General features: G+C 42.3%; 1 protein-coding gene across 4 annotated transcripts in view; it reads left to right on the plus strand.

Moving 5' to 3' along the window:
- Positions 1-20048, plus strand: part of LOC311138922 (E3 ubiquitin-protein ligase Itchy-like) — a 47661-nt gene extending 27613 nt beyond the window's left edge. For all 4 annotated transcript variants that reach the window (XM_084173730.1, XM_084173732.1, XM_084173733.1 and 1 more), the window contains exons 14-24: positions 356-428; positions 4577-4648; positions 4914-5002; positions 5145-5304; positions 13855-13988; positions 14223-14363; positions 15650-15770; positions 16250-16354; positions 16477-16573; positions 17695-17767; positions 18215-20048. In XM_084173730.1, the coding sequence (XP_084029856.1) occupies positions 356-428; positions 4577-4648; positions 4914-5002; positions 5145-5304; positions 13855-13988; positions 14223-14363; positions 15650-15770; positions 16250-16354; positions 16477-16573; positions 17695-17767; positions 18215-18314 (1165 nt within the window). In that variant the 3' untranslated portion in view covers positions 18315-20048. The remainder of the gene's footprint in view (positions 1-355; positions 429-4576; positions 4649-4913; positions 5003-5144; positions 5305-13854; positions 13989-14222; positions 14364-15649; positions 15771-16249; positions 16355-16476; positions 16574-17694; positions 17768-18214) is intronic.
- Positions 20049-21996: the final 1948 nt, after the last annotated feature.

The raw sequence follows: 21996 nt of genomic DNA on the forward strand, positions 1-21996 counted from the left end.
AGCAAGGTGAAAAAATCTGCCGTTAACCCCCAACAACAACTGCTCCACGGGTGCCGATGACGCGGACGTCGATTTAAGGCAGTCCCCCGCACCTCTCTGATTCAGATTGCCCTCATTGGCTTCCATGCTTTTGAAACGTGAGTTTGTCCGAGTCGTCGTGACTCGAGCTTGGTTAGCAACAGTTGCTATCCACCGGAGCACTGCGATTGTTTGTCCCAAATTCTGAGGTGGGGCTTAGCGAAGGTTCAATCGCATCACTCAATCCAAAGATGTAAAATGTTGTTCTCCAGTGAGACCCATGAAATAAGCATGTCAGTGTCAACAAGCTCATGCATTTCATCTTTGCTTCCCACAGTGAGAACGGGCCCCAGATCACCTACGTCAGGGACTTCAAAGCTAAAGTGCAGTACTTCAGGTTCTGGTGTCAGGTATGTACCCAACACACCCTGTATCCTAGTTTCAAGTTTTTGTCACCTGCACTAGTACACGTGCACTTGCTTGCTCTTTCCCAACAATGCAGTCAACTAGAACAAAAACACACGAGAAATAAGAACACGAGAAAGTAAGTAAGTTATATACAGGGTCAGTGCCTATACCATATATACAATGTGCAGGGATTCTGGCGTGGTAGGGTTAGATATGTATAGTGGTAAGATGACTAGGCATCAGGATATATGATCATCAGAGTAGCAGTAGCGTATTTGATTTTATGTGAGTGTGTGGGTGTAGAGTCAGTATTAATGTGTGTGTGTGTGTGAGTAAATAAAGAGTATGTGAGAGTGAGTGTGTAAAATGTGCATAGAGTGTGTGTGTGCATAGAGACAGTGCAAATATATAAGGGTCAATGCAGAAAGTCCATGTAGCCATTTTGTTAGCTGTTTAGCAGTCTTATGGCTTGGGGATAGAAGCTGTTCAGGAGTCTGTTGGTGTCAGACTTGATGCTCCGGTACCGCTTGGCGTGCGAAAGCAGAGCGAACAGTATGGCTTGGGTCTTTAAGAATGTTCTGGGTCTTCCTTTCACACGGCCTGATATAGAGGTCCTGGATCTTAGGGAGCTCAGCCCCAGGGATGTAGAGTGCCCTCGGAAAGTATTCAGACCCCTTGACTTTTCCCACATATTGTTAGGTTACAGCCTTATTCTAAAATTGATTTTTTTTTATCCCCCTCATCAATCTACACACAATAAACCGCAATGACTAAGCAAAAACAGGTTTTTCTAAAATTTTGCACATTTATTTAAAAATATTAACTATCACATTTACCTACGTATTCAGACCCTTAACGCAGTACTTTGTTGAAGCACCTTTGGCAGCAATCAAGGACATTCAGAGACTTGTCCTGAAGCCACTCCTGCATTGTCTTGGCTGTGTGCTTAGGGTCATTGTCCTGTTGGAAGGTGAATCTTCCCCCCCAGTCTGAGGTCCGGAGCGCTCTGGAGCAGGTTTTCATCAAGGATCTCTCTGTACTTTGCGCAGTTCATCTTTGCTTCGATCCTGACTAGTCTCCCAGTCCCTGCCGCTGAAAAACATCCCCTCCAGATGTGACGCTTGGCATTCAGGCCAAAGAGTTCAATCTCGGTTTCATCAGACCAGAGAATCTTGTTTCTCATGGTCTGAGAGTCTTTAGGTGCCTTTTGGCAAACTCCAAGCGGGCTGTTGTGTGCCTTTTACTGAGGAGTGGCTTCCGTCTGGCCACTCTACCATAAAGGCCTGATTGGTGGAGTGCTGCAGAGATGGTTGTCCTTCTGGAAGGTTCTCCCATCTCCACAGAGGAACTCTGGAGCTCTGTCAGATTGACCATCAGGTTCTTGGTCACCTCCCTGACCAAGGCCCTTCTCCCCTGATTTCTCAGTTTGGCCGGGCGGTCAGCTCTAGGAAGAGTCTTGGTGGTTCCAAACTTCTTCCATTTAAAAATTGAGTCCACTGTGTTCTTGGGGAACTTCAATGCTGCATACATTTTTTTTGTACCCTTCCCCAGATCTGTGCCTCGACACAATCCTGTCTCGGAGCTCTACGGACAATTCCTTCGTCTTCATGGCTTGGTTTTTGCTCTGACATGCACTGTCAACTGTGGGACCTTATGTAGACAGGTGTGTGCCTTTCCAAATCATGTCCAATCAATTGAATTTACCACAGGTGGACTCCAAGTTGTAGAAACATCTCAAGGATGATCAATGGAAACAGGATGCACTTGAGGTCAATTTCGAGTCTCATAGCAAAGGGTCTGAATACTAGTATTTTTGTTTATTATATTTGTTAAATTCTTAAAAAATTAGAAGAACCTGTTTTTACGTGGTCATTATGGGATATTCTGAGTAGATTGCTGAGGAAACTTTTTTATTTAAGACAGGACACTGGATTCAGAGAATTCAAGAGGGGTTTGCCTCTTCATCAACAGCCAATGGTGTGCTGACTCTAGCGCAGTGGAAGTCTCGACCCATTGTTCACCCATCTTGGAATACCTGATGGTGAAATGCAGATCCTTCTATCTCAAGTTGGCACTTAAACTGTATGAGGCTATAAACAAGCAGGAAACCATGCACCTGAAAGCTGCTTTCCTTGTTGTCGGTGATTTTAATTCTGTGTCCTTCGCCACTAGGGGTGATAAAGTGTTATACCACGGTTACCCTACACACAAGCAAACATACAAGGCCCTCCCTTGTCCCCCTTCGGCAAAGCAGATCATGACTCTATACTTCTGCTTCCTGTTTACAAGCAGAAGCTCAAACAGGAAGTATGCGTGGCGCGCTCCTTTGAAAAATGGTCCTCCATTTCGGAGGCTATGCTACAAGACTGCTTTGCTAGCACTGAATGGAATATATTTCGGCACTCCGCCAACAGCATCGACGAGCTAACCAGCTCAGTCACGAGCTTCATTAGGAATGCATCACCAATGTTGTCCCCACAGTGTAGGTTCGCTGCTTCCCCAATCAAAAGCCCATAGCCTTGAGCTTGGCGCTAAAGGACAGGGCTACCGCACACAGGGTTAATGCAGCCAACCCCAAGGCTATGGCTGAGGACACGAACATGTACAAGAAGTCCCGCTACGACCTCCGCTGAGCCATCAAACAAGCAAAAGGACAATATAGGAACAAAGTGGAATCCTATTACACAGACTCTGATGCCCAACGCATGTGGCAGGGGCTACAGTCCATTACGGATTACAAAGAAAGACCCAGCTGTGATTTACATTTTAGTCATTTAGCAGACACTCTTATCCAGAGCAACTTACAGTTAGTGAGTGCATACATTTTCATCCTGGCCCCCCGTGGGAATCAAACCCACAACCCTGGCGTTGCAAGTGCCATGCTCTACCAACTGAGCTACACGGGGCCTTGTATGTTTGCTTGTGTGTAGGGTAACCGTGGTATAAGACTTTATCACCCCTAGTGGCGAAGGACACAGAATTAAAATCACCGGCAACAAGGAAAGCAGCTTTCCGGTGCATGGTTTCCTGCTTGTGTATAGCCTCATATAGTTTAAGGGCCAACTTGAGATAGAAGGTTCTGCATTTCACCATCAGGTATTCCAAGATGGGTGAACAATGGGTCGAGACTTCCACTACGCTGGAGTCAGCACACCATTTGCTGTTGATGAAGAGGCAAACCTCTCTTGATTTCCCTGAATCCAGTGTCCTGTCTGCTCGACCAATTGGGGGTATGTTGTCTGAAAGCCCTGTTTCATCAAAGCAGATAATATTGCAGTTACGAGAGTCCATTTGATAGCAATTCCATGATCGGAGATCATCCATCTTATTATCAAGTGACTGGCCAATTGAATGGAGGGAATAGGTGGCCGGTTTTCCCTTCCCCTTAATCTTGCTCCCCTCTCCTGCCTCTTTTTTGCCAGTGTGTCCTCTTGGATAGCCTGAAAATTGGGTCAGAATTAAACAGAGCCCAGGCCAGATTAGTTTAAATTGAAGCCGGAATTGAGGTTAGTAACTGCCGATCTGATGTTCAAAAGTTATTGTTGATCATAAGAAATCATAGCGGATACATTTCGTGCAAAAAAAGTAAAGATAAACGCAAAAAGAATCACAAAATAACAAAGTTGGGTCCTCTGTAGCTCAGCTGGTAGAGCACGGCGCTTGTAATGCCAAGGTAGTGGGTTCGATCCCCGGGACCACCCATGCACACAAAAAAATGTATGCACGCATGACTGTAAGTCGCTTTGGATAAAAGCGTCTGCTAAATGGCTTATTATTATATTATTATTATTATTATAAGCTCACAAGACGGCAGCCGTATAGTACGGCGCCATCTTCAATCACTACTAGATCGTAGTGTGCACTATGTCCTCAGAGCTACCTCTGCCCTTCTAATAAGTGTTGTTTTTGTTTTTAATTTGGACACTCATGAAAACAAGATTCGAGAGATTTTATTCTGCAAAATTTCAAAGATATAAAAATGCAGTGTGTCTTCAATTCTCCCGAAGTATGCACTTACAAGTGACTAAGAAAATGTGACTTAATTGGAAGTTAGGATTTGTCATTTATGACAGAATGGTAGAGAATTGGGACCCATAGGTATTATCTTGTTCCTGTGGCCGTAAATTGAGTAATTATCTTTGTCTTCCAGCAACTGTCAATGCCACAGCACATCAAGATCACAGTCACCCGCAAAACCCTCTTTGAGGATTCATTCCAGCAAGTGAGTGTATTAAAAAATAATATTTTATATTACAAATAAATAAAAAATAAAATATTAGACACCACTGCACTGGCTGTTTTTGTAGTCCTGTGAATAAATAAAAAATAACACTAGTTGAAAAGACATCAGTGTAAGAGAAATAGTTTGTAATTTATTTTGAGCAACTTTGAGTACTCTATTTTTGTACCAGTGCCTGTGGTACAGAATAGCGGATGAATACAGAATAGTCCAACGTTGTAACTGTTTCCAATTCTGTGTCCATCAGATGATGAGCTTTCATCCACAAGATCTCAGACGGAGACTGTGGATCATTTTCCCTGGAGAGGAAGGCTTGGACTACGGAGGGGTGGCAAGGTGAATGACCTATTCTGATAGGTTAAGTATGAACTCATGTTAGAGATCATTGTAAGATTGAATGTTTCAAAAATGCAAATGTCACCTTTTTTTTTTATGCGTGCGTGTATGGTATGTTCTTATATGGTGTGTGTGTTCTCAGGGAGTGGTTCTTCCTTCTATCCCACGAGGTGCTGAACCCAATGTACTGCCTGTTTGAGTATGCCGGCAAGGACAACTACTGTCTCCAGATCAACCCTGCCTCCTACATCAACCCCGACCACCTCAAGTACTTCAAGTTCATCGGACGCTTCATTGCTATGGTACCTACCTCAATGCTCTCTATGGGGTGAAACTTGACTTCCACTTAGGTCGAATTTCCACACTATTTGGTTGGAATAATACTGTGAAATTATGAAAATTAGGATAATGCCCTTTTAGTGTAAGAGCTGTTTGAAAAGACCTCCTGTTTTGGTGGGATGGAGTTTTGGCCTGCCTGGTGACATCACCAGGCAGTTAATAGACAATCAAAAAGAGTTCCAAACCTCTCTGCCAATAACAGCTAGTTTTCAGTTTTCCCCTCCCAACTCAGACCACCCCTAGACAGTCCTATAAAAATGTATGCTTGAGAAATTGCTCTTTGCTAAAAAGCTGTTTTTGTTTATTTTTGACAATTTGAAAACAATCACAGTAACGTACTTTATTGTTACCCAGATATGATTTGATATTGAGACAAAAATGGCTGTATTAGGCCTTTTAAGTTTGTTTGGTGCCGAATTAACACAACCCTGAAATAAGCCACACTGTAGTTCCTGATCACATCTAGGGCTGTGGTGGTCATGACATTTTGTCAGCTGGTTATTGTCATGCGAAAGACTGCCTGTCTCACGGTAATTTACCGTTAATTAACATAAACATGTTTAGCATCTCCAAGCCTCCACACATACAAACCGCTGATGTGCGCCTTTGGAACATCTACATTAAAAAATATATATAAATAAGCAATTGAATATACACCATCACAATAAATCCGTTATTTATTTTGGGCAGGTCTAAAGAAACATTATGATATGAAGAAAATGTATTTCAGATGAACAGAATATGCCTTGACCTACTGTATGTTATCTGGCTATGCGCCATGCCATAGGCTGTAGGCTTGTTCATTTAGCAGACAAGATATGCTTAAGTCCCGTGTCATTGTTTTATATTATATGATTCTATAGTAAGAAGAATATAATTGAACTTAGCTGAATAAAAATGAAAGGATATTTTTCCCATTCCGGAGCGAGTAAATAAAATGAAGTGGCTATGTTGAGCGTAAAAGTGATAATTGGAAACAGGTCATATACGCTAGATTTAGAGTTATTTGGCAACTTTAGTTGTGAATGATACAAACCTTAGAATGTCTTAGAAATCAAAACATATATGGGCTGCATGATGCGACTATACTGCCCTACCAAGCAAAAGGCAGTAACTGCTCATTTGGTCGAAAATTAGTTAATGTCATTTTTGCTACATTAAATACATGCTTAATCATGTGGACAAGTATCCTGCTTCATATTGTCCCCTGTAGCTCAGTTGGTAGAGCATGGCGCTTGCAACGCCAGGGTTGTGGGTTCGTTTCCCACGGGGGGCCAGTATGAAAATGTATGCACTAACTGTAAGTCGCTCTGGATAAGAGCGTCTGGTAAATGTTAATGTTATATTGTGTTTTGGAGAAAATGGGGGTCATATTAGCAGTAACTGCAAAAAGTTACTGTGAAACCAAGGTAAATGGCAGTAACTGAACTTACTGCCTTGTAGCTTGGTTTTAACCTGCCCTTGGCTGCAGTTACTGCCTTTTACCTTGGTATCATATCATTTTATTCTGATAGTGATACAATCAAACCTGTATGACACTGACTGACAGCTACACACACATACATTGCTAATCTAGGGACACAACATCATGGCACAGCATTCCCGGGGGAAATGATGGTTGAACTTGGTCTGAAACGCTGACACCCAGACACTGGTAAGAACTAGCTAGCTAAGTAGATCTGAGAATATAATTAATTAGCTAGATAGCTAGCTAGCTAACTAGCTGGCGAGCATAGACTAACAATGCTACCGGCTCCCATAAGAGGAGATCTGCAATTGATACTAACTTCAATCTATTAGCCCTACAATGAATTATATTCTGAAATTTCATCTGATGCTTTCTTTGAGTCAGTACATTCCATTGGTTATTTGAATCAGTAACGTTACACCACACACACAATCTTTAGCCAGCTAACAGTCAGACGTGCACCCTATACTGAATTGTCAAAAGCCACGCACCCTCGTTTTCCGGTTGAGCACACACACAGCATTGCTACCTCATTAAAAATCTATATATTACAAGATAGGTAATAATTTAATGTAATTCAAACAATTGCAGTGCTGCTTTTCACTTTTATTCTTATAACAAGACCTGGTCTACTTGTAAAACACAGTATGTATGAAAAACAACTAACATATGCACTCACTAACTGTAAGTCGCTCTGGACAAGAGCGTCTGCTAAATGACTAAAATGTAAAAAAAAAATAAAAAAAATAATGTGACTGACGCAGAACCTACATTTCCATGTAAATGCAACTGGTATCTTAGTGGAAGACACACAAAGGATGCAGTTTCAACTCTGTTACACTGTCTGTAATTATACGCTCTTTTATTAATAGCATAAATGTGAAGTATAGTAAACTAACAAATGAAAATGGCAGATACTGCTCTTTGCATTGGTATTACCCTGCAATTTGTAACATATCATGCCAAGGAAGAAGGCAGTAACTGCCGTCTAAGGGTCAAAGGTCATGTCAGAGGTCAGGTTCAACATTAATGAAAAATTAACTCAACAGATCACTACATCTCCAATGATCTCCCTAGAATTCATTTGGCTGGACAATTAAAAAAGCCATTTTTCTCAGTTCCACGCTATGAGCAGTTACTGCCTTTTTGCTTGGTAGTGCAGTATAGGCTATTGATGATTTGAAAAAGTTGCAAAAGCTTGCACTCTGTTCCTTGCCTCAGCCTGCACACGCTGTTCTCTCATCAAGTGATCATATTTTCACCCCTTAGACTATTCTCAATTTAATCTTGTCTTTACTAATATGTAAAATTAGTAAAGATTTAAGAATGGCCCGTTATCAAATGGTGAGGAACAGTGGTCAAGACAAAAAAGACGTCATCTGTATGCACTGGAATAGCGAATGGAGGCCACTTTCCACCGGTATGTTTTTCACTCATGTAGGCTACTCCGGTTATTTCGATGCGCAACAGATGATATTCCACCCAAACTCTGTATGCCATGGGCTCTCCAACCCTCTTCCTGCAGATACCCAGTGCTTAATTTGGGAAACCAAGTGAAATCTGTTCGGGAAAAATGAAAGTAACATGTTTTCACAATGAAACATATTTCGTTAAACTGTTAACAGCCCCTCTCTCTGCGCACTGGATAAAAAAATTAAGGAGAGATGGGAGGAGATGGAAACTCACGGGGGTGAGATATTCTGTAGCAAAAGGTAATGTGTCAGCCTATTAATTATGAAAATATAAAAAATGCCCTATTATTAGGCTATTCAAAATCAAATACAAATTCAATGTAATTGTAGGCTAGACCAAAGATATCTGAAATCAGTATTTAAATGTTTTTATTTCTGCCATGTGAAACATGTGGAAGGCTATGTATTGTATAAAGGCACAATCATTATTTTAATTCAGGGGGGGGGGGGGGGGGGTTTCGGGCTTAGGCTCATACAGTGTATTCGGAAAGTATTCAGACCCATTGACTTTTTCCACAGTTTGTTACTTTACAGCCTTATTCTAAAATGGATTAAATGATTTTTTTCACTTCATCAATCGACAGACAATACACCATAATGACAAAGCGAAAACAGGTTTTTAGAAATTATTAAATAAATTAAAAAAATTATGAGACTCGAAATTGAGCTCAGGTCCATCCTGTTTCCTTTGAGATGTTTCTACAACTTGATTGGAGTCCACCTGTGGTAAAATCAATTGATTGGAAAGGCACACACCTGTCTATATAAGATCCTACTGTTGACAGTGCATGTCAGAGCAAAAACCAAGCCATGAGGTCGAAGGAATTGTCCGTAGAGGTCCGAGACAGGATTGTGTCGAGGCACAGATCTGGGGAAGGGTTCCAATTCTTTTTTTTGCGGCACTGAAGGTTCCCAAGAACACAGAGGCTTCCATCATTCTTAAATGGAAGAAGTTTGGAACCACCAAGACTCTTCCTGGAGCTGGCCGCACGGCCAAACTGGGCAATCGGGGGAGAAGGGCCTTGGTCAGGGAGGTGACCAAGAACCTGATGGTCAATCTGCCAGAGCTCTAGATATCCTCTGTGGAAATGGGTGAATCTTCCAGAAGGACAACCATCTCTGCTGCACTCTACCAATCAAGCCTTTATGGTAGAGTGGCCAGACGGAAGCCACTCCTCAGTAAAAGGCACATGACAGCCCGCTTGGAGTTTGCCAAATGGCATCTAAAGAACTCTGACCATGAGAAACAAAATTTGGCCTGAATGCCAAGCGTCACGTCTGGAGGAAACCTGGCACCATCCCTACGGTGAAGCATGGTGGTGGCAGCATCATGCTGTGGAGATGTTTTTCAGCGGCAGGGACTGGGAGACTAGTCAGGATCTAGGGAAAGATGAACGGATCAAAGTACAGAGAGATCCTTGATGAAAACCTGCTCCAGAGCGCTCAGGACCTCAGACTGGAGCGAAGGTACACCTTCCAACAGGACAATGACCCTAAGCACACAGCCAAGACAACGCATGAGTGGCTTCGGGACAAGTCTCTGAATGTCTTTGAGAGGCCCAGCCAGAGACCGGACTTGAACCCGATCTAAAATCTCTGGAGAGACCTGAAAATAGCTTTGCAGCGACGCTCCCCAGCCAACCTGACAGTGCTTGAGAGGATCTGCAGAGAAGAATGGGAGAAACTACCCAAATACAGGTGTGCCAAGCTTGTAGCGTCTTACCCAATAATACTCAACGCTGTAATCTCTGCCAAAGGTGCTTCAAGAAAGTACTGAATAAAGGGTCTGAATACTTATGTAAATTTAATATTTCAGTTTTTAATGTAAAACATTTGCAAAAAATTCTAAAAATCGTTTTGTGCTTCGTCATTATGGGGTATTGTGTGTAGATTGATGAGGGGAAAATAACAATTTAATCAATTTTAGAATAAGACTGTATCGTAAGAAAATGTGGAAAAAGTCAAGGGCTCTGAATACTTTCTGTAGACTGTGTTATAGGCCTGTGCATAAGCTCTAATATGCATATGGGTGTTTTGAATTAATTATCACCTTAGAAAGCGCTGTCCATTTCATTGTGTTAGGCTTTGAAACAACATCCACAACAAACATGTGTTCTACTCTGTTTCAACCTGTTGTTGAACTTCTTTCTTCGAATTGATCAATCACAGTGAGGTGAGTTTTAAAACAACGTACTGTTTTGATTGTAAATGTTTGATGTGATTTTCGATGCATTTGCATTAAAGGTCATAGTGGTTAGAGGGACAATAGAGCCCTGAGTACCAGGCCATTAGCGACCTGATAGTGCCGAAGGAGATGGCTGCCGTTTTATGGGCTCCTAAACAATTGTGCTATTGTGTGTTTTTTTTCAGTGTTATTTGTAACTTATTTTGTACATAATGCTTCTGCCACCGTCTCTTATGACCGAAAATAGTTTCTGGATATCAGGACAACGATTACTCACCTCGTACTGGGCGAAGAGTTTTTCTTTAACGAGTCGGACGCAAAGGTTTTTCTTCAGACACCCGCCAAGGCCCAAATCCCAGTCATTCGCATGAGAAAGAGACAGAGATATCAGGGACGTAGGTCGGGGTGCCTTGTAAGGATCCGAAAGCGAGTGCGTAATCTGCCTTTTACCATCAGTCCTATTAGCCAACGTACAATCATTGGATAACAAAATAGACTAACTAAGATCACGGATGTCCTACCAACGGGACATTAAAAACTGTAATATCTTATGTTTCACCGAGTCATGGCTGAATGACGACATGGATAACATACAGCTGGCGGGATATACGCTGCATCAGCAAGATAGAACAGCTGCCTCCGGTAAGACAAGTGGTGGCGGTCTGTGTATATTTGTAAACAACAGCTGCTGCACGAAATCTAATATTAAGGAAGTCTCAAGGTTTTGCTCGGCTGAGGTAGAGTATTGGATGATAAGCTGTAGACCACACTATTTACCAAGAGAGTTTTCATCTATATTTTTCGTTGCTGTCTATTTACCACCACAAACTCAATGAGCTGTATAAGGCCGTAAGCAAAAAGGAAAATGTTCATCCAGAGGCGGCGTTCCTAGTGGTCGGGGACTTTAATGCAGGGAAACTTAAATCCGTTTTACCTAATTTCTACCAGCATGTTAAACTTGCAACCAGAGGGAGAAAAAAAAACTATTGACCACCTTTACTCCACACACAGAGACGCGTGCAAACCTCTCCCTCGCCCCCCATTTGGCAAATCTGACCATAACTCTATCCTCCTGATTCCTGCTTACAAGCGAAAACTAAAGCAGGAAGCAGTGACTCGGTCAATGAAGAAGTGGTCAGATGACCCAGATGCTAAGCTACAGGACTGTTTTGCTAGCACAGACTGGACTATGTTCTGGGATTCTTCCGTTGGCATTGAGGAGTACACCACGTCGGTCACTGGCTTCATCAATATGTGCATCAATGACGTCGACCCCACAGTGACCGTACATACGTACCCCAACCAGAAGCCATAGATTACAGGCAACATCCGCACTGACCTAAAGGGTAGAGCTGCCGCTTTCAAGGAGCGGGACTTTAACCCGGACGCATATAAGAAATCCCGCTATGCCCTCCGACGAACCATCAAACAGGCAAAGAGTCAGTACAGGACTAAGATTGAATCGTACTACACCGGCTCCGACGCTCGTCGTATGTGGCAGGGCTTGCAAACTATTACAGACTACAAAGGAAGCACAGCCGCGAGCTGCCCAGTGACACCAGCCTACCAGACAAGCTACAATACTTCTATGCTCACTTCGAGGCAAGCAACACTGAAGCATGCATGAGAGCATCAGCTGTTCCGGACGACTGTGTGAGTAAGACCTTTAAACTGGTCAACATTCACAAGGCCGCAGGGCCAGACGGATTACCAGGACGTGTACTCTAAGCATGCGTTGATCAACTGGCAAGTGTCTTCACTGACATTTTCAACCTGTCCCTGACTGAGTCTGTTATTCCAACATGTTTCAAGCAGACCACCATAGTCCCTGTGCCCAAGCACACTAAGGTAACCTGCCTAAATGACTACCGAGACGTAGCACTCACGTCTGTAGCAATGAAGTGCTTTGAAAGGCTGGTCATGGCTCACATCCATTATCCCAGAAACCCTAGACCCACTCCAATTTGCATACCGCCCCAACAGATCCAGAAATTATGCAATCTCTATTGCACTACACACTGCCCATTCCCACCTGGACAAAAGGAACACCTACGTGAGAATGCTATTCATTGACTACAGCTCAGCGTTCAACCCCATAGTGCCCTCAAAGCTCATCTCTAAGCTAAGGACCCTGGGACTAAACACCTCCCTCTGCAACTGGATCCTGGACTTCCTGATGGGCCGCCCCCAGGTGGTAAGGATAGGTAACAACACATCTGCCACGCTGATCCTTAACACGGGGGCCCCTCAGGGGTGCGTGCTCAGTCCCCTCCTGTACTCCCTTTCACCCATGACTGCATGTCCAGGTACGACTCCAACACCATCAAGTTAGCTGGCGACACAACAGTGGTAAGCTTGATCACTGACAACGAAAAGACAGCCTATAGGGAGGAGGTCAGAGACCTGGCCGTGTGGTGCCAGGACAACAACCTCACCCTCGTGATCAAGACAAAAGAGATGATGGACTACAGGAAAAAGAAGAGGACTGAGCACGCCCCCATTCTCATCGATGGGGCTGTAGTGGAGCAGGTTGAGAGCTTCAAGTTCCTTGGTGTCCACATCACCATCAAACTATCATGTTCCAAACACACCAAGACAGTCGTGAAGAGGGCACGACAAAGCCTATTCCCCCTCGGGAGACTGAAAAGATTTGGCATGGGTCCTCTAATCCTCAAAAAGTTATACAGCTGCACCATCGAGAGCATCCTGACTGGTTGCATTTCTGCCTGGTATGGCAACTGCTCGGCCTCCGACAGCAAGGCACTACAGAGGGTACTGCGTATGGCCCAGTACATCACTGGGGCCAAGCTTCCTGCCATCCAGGACCTCTATACCAGACGGTGTCAGAGAAGGCCCTAAAAATTGTCAAGGACTCCAGCCACCCTAGTCATAGACTGTTCTCTCTGCTACCGCACGGCAAGAGGTACCAGAGCGCCAAGTCTAGGTCCAAAAGGCTTCTTAACAGCTTCTACCCCCAAGCCATAAGACTCCTGAACAACTAATCAAATGGCTACCTGGACTATTTGCATTGACTCTGTACCGGTACCCCCTGTATATAATCTCGATATTGTTATTTTACTGCTGCTCTTTAATTATGTTTTTTTTTTTTTTTTACTTAACACTTATTTTTTCTTAACTACATTGTTGGTTAAGGGCTTGTAAGTAAGCATTTGACTGTAAGGTCTACACCTATTGTATTCGGCGCATGTGACAAATAAAAATTGATTTGATGATCGTTAGCGAGTTGGGAGCTACTAATGCATGTCTGGAGTGCATAAGAGGAGATTACCGTGACTCAGCGGTCACGTAGAATTTTACTGCCGGTGTGGCGGTAATACGGTCACCGCAACAGCCCTTCACATCCCTGGTTCATTTTGTTTCTCTCCAGGCCTTGTTCCATGGGAAGTTCATCGACACGGGATTCTCCTTGCCCTTCTACAAGCGCATCCTGAACAAACCCCTGGCCCTGAAGGACCTGGAATCCATCGACCCGGAATTCTACAACTCCCTCATCTGGATCAAGTGAGTCCGGGAATGGGGGTTAGAAATGGGAATTAGTGTGAACAGCTTTCCTTATAAACGGGAAACGCTGTTGATTGTTATTGAGTGAGGGTGATGATGACAAGGGTTAGGATGATGATGATAATGATTATAAGGAAGAGGAAAAGTAGAAAATGATGATGATTATAATGATTATAACTATGATGGAGAAGAGGAGGAGCTGATGACTGCCCTCTTGTGATTCCCAACCACCAGGGATAACAACTTGGAGGAGTGTGGCCTGGAGATGTACTTCTCTGTGGACAAGGAGATCCTGGGGGAGGTCACCACTCACGAGCTGAAGCCAGACGGAGGCAACGTCCTGGTCACTGAGGAAAACAAAGAGGAATACATCAGGTAGGATTGCTGTGAAAACCAACTACACAGAACAAAAATATAAATGCAACATGTGAAGTGTTGGTCCCATGTTTCATGAGCTGAAATAAAAGGATCCCAGAAATGTTCCATATGCACAAAAAGCTTATTTCTCTCAAATGTTGTGGACAAATTAGTTTACATCCCTGTTAGTGAGCATTTCTCCTTTGCCAAGATAATCCATCCACCAGACAGGTGTGGCATATCAAGATGCTGATTAAACAGCATGATCATTACACAGGTGCACCTTGTGCTGGGAACAATAAATGGCCACTCTAAAATGTGCAGTTTTGTCACACAACACAATGCCACAGATGTCTCAGGTTTTGAGGGAGCGTGCAATTGGTATGTTGACTGCAGGAATGTCCACCAGAGCTGTTGCCAGAGAAATGAATGTTCATTTATCTACCATAAGCTGCCTCCAATGTCGTTTTGGAGAATTTGGCAGTACGTCCAACCGGCCACTTGTGGCTGAGCGGTTTGCTGACGTCAACGTTGTGAACAGAGTGCCCCATGGTGGTTATGGTATGGGCAGGCATAAGCTACTGACAATAAACACAATTTCATTTCATCCATAACAATTTTAATGCACAGGGATACTGTAACGAGATCCTGAGGCCCATTGTCGTGCCATTCATCCGCTGCCATCACCTCATGTTTCGACATGATAATGAACGTCCCCATGTCGCAAGGTTCTGTACACAATTCCTGGGAGCTGAAAATGTCCCAGTTCTTCAATGGCTTGTATACTAACCAGACATGTCACCCATTGAGCATGTTTGGGATGCTCTGGATCGACGTGTACGGCAGCGTGTTCCAGTTCCCGCCAATATCCAGCAACTTCGCACAGCCATTGAAGAGGAGTGGGACAACATTCCTAAGGCCACAATCAACAGCCTGATCAACTCTATGCAAAGGACATGTTTCGCGTTGCGTGAGGCAAATGGTGGTCACACAAGATACTGACTGGTTTTCTGGTCCACAACCCTATTTTCTTTTCTTTGTGACCAACAGATGCATATCTGTATTCCCATTAATGTGTAATCCATAGATTAGAGTCTAATTTATTTATTTCAATTGACTGATTTCCTTATATGAACTGTAACTCAGTAAAATCTTTGAAATTGTTGCATGTTGCGTTTATATTTTTGTTCAGTGTAGAAATCATTGTGTGTGTGAACACTTTCTCTATCAGATGTTTTTTCCAACAGAAGAAAGCTCATTTTCATACACATTATTGTACGTCTTTCTTTGTGTCCTTCCTTCAGGTTGGTGGCAGAGTGGAGGTTGTCCAGAGGGGTGGAAGAGCAGACCCAGGCCTTCTTCGAGGGCTTTAATGAGGTCCTCCCCCAGCAGTACCTGCAGTACTTTGACGCAAAGGAACTGGAGGTACACAATGGGTTCATTCATAGACTGATCGAATAAGTTTCTGTAATGAACAAATGTGACATGAAAACCACTCACAGAGCTTTTTGCTTACTCAATCTTTTTTAGACAATCTGTAAGGGGAGTCTCCAAATAGTGAGGCCTCCTTTTAATCTAACCGTATGACTGTTAAACAGAATGTGGCATGAGACCTACCTTCAGTATTTAAACTTTTCCCTCCCTCTTGCACTGAAGTATCGAGTGCCTCTGCCCTAGACTGTTGATTCTCGGGGTCAATTTGGAAACCAGCATTGGTCAATCACCACAATAGCGGGTTATAAAACGAAATTCTCCCAAAGTGATATCCGGTCCCCTCACCAGGTGTTGCTGTGTGGCATGCAGGAGATAGACCTGGTGGACTGGGTTCAAAACTCACTCTTCCAGAGTGCACAGCTCTTCCCCATTGAGTGTGGTGTAATGTAATATCTGGTCCCCCCCACCAGGTGATGCTGTGTGGCATGCAGGAGATAGACCTGGTGGACTGGCAGAGGAACACCATCTACAGGCACTACGCACGCAGTAGCAAACAGATCCTCTGGTTCTGGCAGGTCAGCATGGCTCTACCGTTTTAATGAAGCAGTTAATTAATTCATGAATTATGGAATATCGTGAAGGGGTGTTTGGCATATTTTTACGCATAAATGTTCTGACGTGAAAATGTTTATTCCAGTTTGTGAAGGAGATGGACAATGAGAAACGTATGAGGCTGCTGCAGTTTGTCACTGGCACCTGTCGGCTCCCCATGGGTGGCTTCGCTGACCTCATGGGTACGTTGGAGAATAAATAATACATGTATTTGAAAAAGTTAGAACAGGCTGGCTAACCCCTGTCCCTGTTATCCCAATATAAGATATGTTTTGTTATATTCATTCAACTAACCCACACCTAAAGGGATTGTTTATGGATACTGAGCAAGTCATCCATGGAAAAATATGTTTGGAGGATTTTTATTTGGATAAATAAAGACATTGAGACAGAAGGGGAGACATAGAGGTAACTGCCAAAATATAGGAAACACCAAGTGTCCCCTACCAGAACAGCTTTAATGTGACTTGGCATTGATTCTCTGGAACTCTTATGGAAGGGATGAGATGCCATTCTTCCTCGAGAAATTCCATCATTAAAAAAAAAATGTTGGGGGTAGATCAGCTTTAATATTGCAGATAGATTGTAACTTCCATCAATGTAATTGTCTGCATCACTTCCAATTCCCCATATATTTTTTTCCCCTAGCATATATATATATATATATATATATATATATATATATATATATATATATATATATATGCATATATATACACACATACATACACACATACATACATACATACACACATCCTTTAAAAAAAATATATTTCCCTTTATTATCTTCCAACCCCACCACCCCTTCCCTAATTGGAGTAAACTAGTGAACAACATTTGTTGATGGTGGTGGAAAACGCGGTCTCAGGCGCCGCTCCAGAATCTCCCATAAGTGTTCAATTAGGTTGAGATCTGGTGACTGAGACACACAAACAACCTTTCAACCCCCTATGCTCCCTTGAGACCCATCTTTCAAAGTCACAGATCTCTTCTTCTAGTCACAGTAGCCAAAATAATGGGCAACTGGGCATTTGTATACATGACCCTAAGCATAATGGGATGATAATTGCTTGATTAACTCAGGAACCACACCTGTGTGGAAACACCTGCTTTCAATATACTTTGTATCCCTCATTTACTCAAGTGTTTCCTTAATTTTGACAGTTACCTGAAGATGGAAATTGACAAACAAGTATAGACCTCTAGACCAGGCCCAATTACAGACATTGAGGATTTTTATGTTACTTGTGTGGATGAGAAGTGAGGAGAGTTGAATCGTGTAATTTATTTGTTACTTTTTTAGGGAGTAATGGCCCACAGAAGTTCTGCATCGAGAAGGTGGGCAAAGAAAACTGGCTTCCAAGAAGTCACACTTGGTAAGTTCATTCATGGCGTTACTCACAGGTAGTTTCTCAGCACTTTCACTGTCTGAATATCAAAATCTAATTCCTGGCCTATCTAAAGGGATTGTGCCAGTTCGCCTCTCTGAACTCAATCTGCATTAAACGTTGCCCTTCCGCACAAGACTTCTTTGTCGTTTTCAGTTCAACCATAGACAACCTTTCCTCTCTTTTTCAAATAATTTTATCAAATATCTAATACATTTCATGCCACTTTTATCAAAAGCAACTCTGTACAGTGAGAACATAAATGTTTACTATGTGTCTGTGATCCCCGTGAGATTGAACCCCCCCGATCTTTGTGTTTCTAGTACCATGCTCTTACCAACAGACACACGGGACCTAATTTCTCAAGTCTGTATCATTTATGTGTCTATTTACAATGTAACTGTCTCATTCTGTATTCCTTTTGTGTTTGTAAAGCTTTAATCGACTGGACCTGCCCCCCTACAAGAGCTACGAGCAGCTGAAGGAAAAGCTGATGTTTGCCATTGAGGAAACTGAGGGCTTCGGACAGGAGTAGTAACATGGGGAAGCCAAAATGGTCGCCACGAGGAGCCGTTTTCCACGCGACGTTATGCTCTCCAGCAACAGCACTTTTCCCCCAGGTCCTGGCTCTCTTGCTAAGGGCAGACACTGATAGACACACTCCTTTTTGCAGTCCCGAGCCCCATTATAGACACAACCCCTACACCTGAGGTGGAGTCAGTCTGTCTCCATGGTGATGACACTTCATACTAAACTGTGTGACCCTGTTGCAGCTTGCCTTATTCAGCCCACGTGTCCAGGAAGAGAGGAGGAGGAAGTGAGAGGGAGAGGAGGAATAGGGAGAGGGAGGGAGGAAGAGGGGATGTTCCCTCCCCAAGTCACTTCTGTCTCTGTCTCATCTCCACACTGCACCACAGTAGTTAATAATCACGGAAGACTATTGACTATGCAGTACAATGTCAGCCGTATCATTTCTTCCCTTCGTCTCCCTGAGCCCTGATTGTTAAGTGTATGAATGGGTGGATGAATTAATGCTAGGATCGAGTGCTGCGGACTCTTCCAAAAAGACATTGACCTCTCGTCGATTTAACATTTAGAGATTGACAGTTTTACTTGATTTAACATGTCGCTTTCCCGAAAGAAATATTGACACTTAAGGCATCTACTTTGCTGCCACACCACCGTGTTGTGGCAGTAAGGTATTTGTGAATGTTGCAAAGATGAAAAGCTATATTTTTTAAGTGCAATAGAATAGTGTTCTAGTCAGATGTTTATGCCCTTAATATAGATAAATCAGACATTAATTATTTACCGCAATCCAAAGTTATTGTTTATGTCAGTTTTTAATCAAGTCTAGGTATTGATTCCAACCCAGAATATGGAGAATGCTTTTTTTATAGCCTGGAATCATTGTAGTATAACAGGGTCTTATTCATTAGGCCTCAAATGGAAGAAAAGTGACAACATTTTGTCTAATAAGAGTGCCCAAGCCATTTTAGATTTCTGTTTGAAACTGTTTGTTTTTGTGCCTACTGTAGACGACCATGGTTTGTTGTGTGATTTGAGGGAACCTTTCTTTCCCAAAAATTCAGGATCAGGACAGTACTGGTTTGAGCTGTATAGGGGTTAAAATGTATACGCTAATAACAGTTTTTTTTTATTTTTTTTATGGCAAACCGAATGAGTTACTAATGACGTGGGAATGTCAGCAGCTTGTCAAGAGTTAACATAAGGACAACCGATAGGGAAGAGGACATTTTAGGAGTAAATTTAAGAATGAGATAATTAGGAAATGAACTAAGACAACAGCTTGTGAAAATCACTCCCACTGAAAGGTATAACAATGGCTATTAACTCCATGACTAAAGATCAAACGATTAAGTATTCAAACTAGTTGATTTTAATGAACGCTCAGCATGTATAACTACATGAATATACAGTATGATGCAGTTAACTTTTTCAAATTGCGTACTTACTAAGTAGAACTAAGTATGAATGAACCCGAATATATAGTCATGTTCCAGGCCCATAGCCCTAAGAAATATACTGTATATTATGTTAAGTGACTAAGAGGATAAGAATTACAATAACAAATAGTAGTTAACATGTAATTAACTCAACACCAATGCGGCCCTAGTTTTATAGGGTTCAGTTTTGTCATTCTAGATATTATATATAGCCAAATGATGTTGGCTATATTCTAAAACCGCTGCAGTGAGCGTAGCAAAACGACTGTGAATCAAAAATAAAATCTGAACCATGTCCATGCAAAACCCCAAATGGTCAGCACTGTGTTTTGAGGGAAAATATGTTTGGAAATAGGCAACATTGTATCTTAAAAATGTATAGACACCAAACAGACAAGCCCAGAGTCAAGTCAAGATAAGTGCTAAGCTTAGTTTCAGACAGACCGATAGGAGGGGGGAGGAAGAGGAAAGGCTTGCCAGAAAACAAATGGGTTGTGTTCGGCAGCACATGGAAGAAAATTGACAAACCGGGAGGGACTACCTGGACTTGTCCTCATTCTTGGTTGTCATTGCAAAATGTTGCTAAACTTTTTCTGTCGCGTGACCTGATGAACACCAGCCTGTTGATTGGCATTGAATGAGATCTGCCACTTCTGACCTTTTTGTGTCCTCTGCTTCTCAGGCATATCTATATAAGGCCTCTTGGTAGGATTTCTTCACAGGAACAGTGGCAGTGTAATAAAGTTAGGTGAAATATAGCTTTCATTCATGAAATGTTTAGGTCACAGATGTGTATTTGCAGTCAAATCAAACATGCAAGTGACATGCATAACCTTGTCCTGAGTGTGTTATTTGAATGCACTGGACACCAACTTACATATTTGGCAAAAATATTATATGTTAATGCCAGGCTGTCTTCGCTATGAGCATCTGGGTCATGTTCAGTAGTTTGAAAACATTTTGAAACGGATGGACTCCTTGAACTTGTCCAATAAGAAACTCATTTTTTGTTTCAAAATGTTTTAAAATCGCCATGTATTGTATGGCTGGGCTCTGTCTCTGTCTTGGCTCTGAAACAGTTTTATATAACTGGGCGAATTGTCAGGGTGATTCTTTCCATTTCTTCACTTCATACTCATGACTTCTTTGCCACATGCACCGATTCTGGCTCACCACTTTGTAAAGATTGCTGTTATACAAATCATAATTTGTGAATTAAATGTAGAAAACAATGGAATATTTAACAAATAACAAGCGATAGCACCTTACTCGGCTGATTAACCACTTTTTTTATTGCCATGTTCCCAGATCATAGAGGAATAACATTTATAGAAATATGCAGGTGTTAACTACTACTTTAACTTCTAATGATGATTGGATTGTAAATCATGTTGATAGTGTATTCACTGTATTTTTCTTTGTAAAAGCTCTGACCTTTTAATAAAAGGGAGTTTATGGTTGGATACTATTTATTTTTTCTTATGTGAATGTGAAGAGGAAGGATCTTTGATGTTGAAAATGTCTAAATTCATTTAGAAAATTCTGAAATAAAACATTGGTCTACTGGAACGTCAATCTTTTATATATTTGTAACCTTTTTATTTAGTTTAATCAACTTGATATCCTACTTGATTGTATGTTTGTACTCATTTCAAAGCTTTTTTCTTGAGAGAACTGAATGAATTATGATTTGTGAAGAGTTTTGTGGTGGGTGGCTGAACCTTTATGCAGATTCATTGTCCCGTGACGGTGAATATTTGTGCTGCACTCAATCATGTCTTGGTCCTTGCTATCTGGAATCCTTGGAACGTCCCAACCATATTTTATACAGTGACTTTTATTGGTAAAAAATTCTAGCGACAAATTCCTCTACTTTTCAGGCTGCCTTTGGTGTGTTTTGACAGCATTTAGCAACTTTTCCCACTTAATTCTGCCGCAAACGACTTTGCAGACCAGCTGGCTGGAATGTTTACGGACATATTCAATCTATCCTATCAGTCTGTGATCACCACTTGCTTCAAGATGTCCACCATTGTTCCTCTACCCAAGAAAGCAAGAGTAACTGAACTATAAATGACTATTGCCTCGTTGCACTCACTTCTGTTTTCATGAAGTGCTTTGAGATGCTACTTAAGGAAGATATCACCTCCACCCTACCCAACACCCTAGACCCACTACAATTTGCATACTGCCCCAACAGATCCACGGATGACGCAATCGCCATCGCACTGCCCTATCTCATCTGGACAA

Source organism: Coregonus lavaretus, assembly GCF_964263955.1.
Source record: "Coregonus lavaretus genome assembly, chromosome: 12".
Taxonomy (NCBI): Eukaryota; Metazoa; Chordata; class Actinopteri; order Salmoniformes; family Salmonidae; genus Coregonus; species Coregonus lavaretus.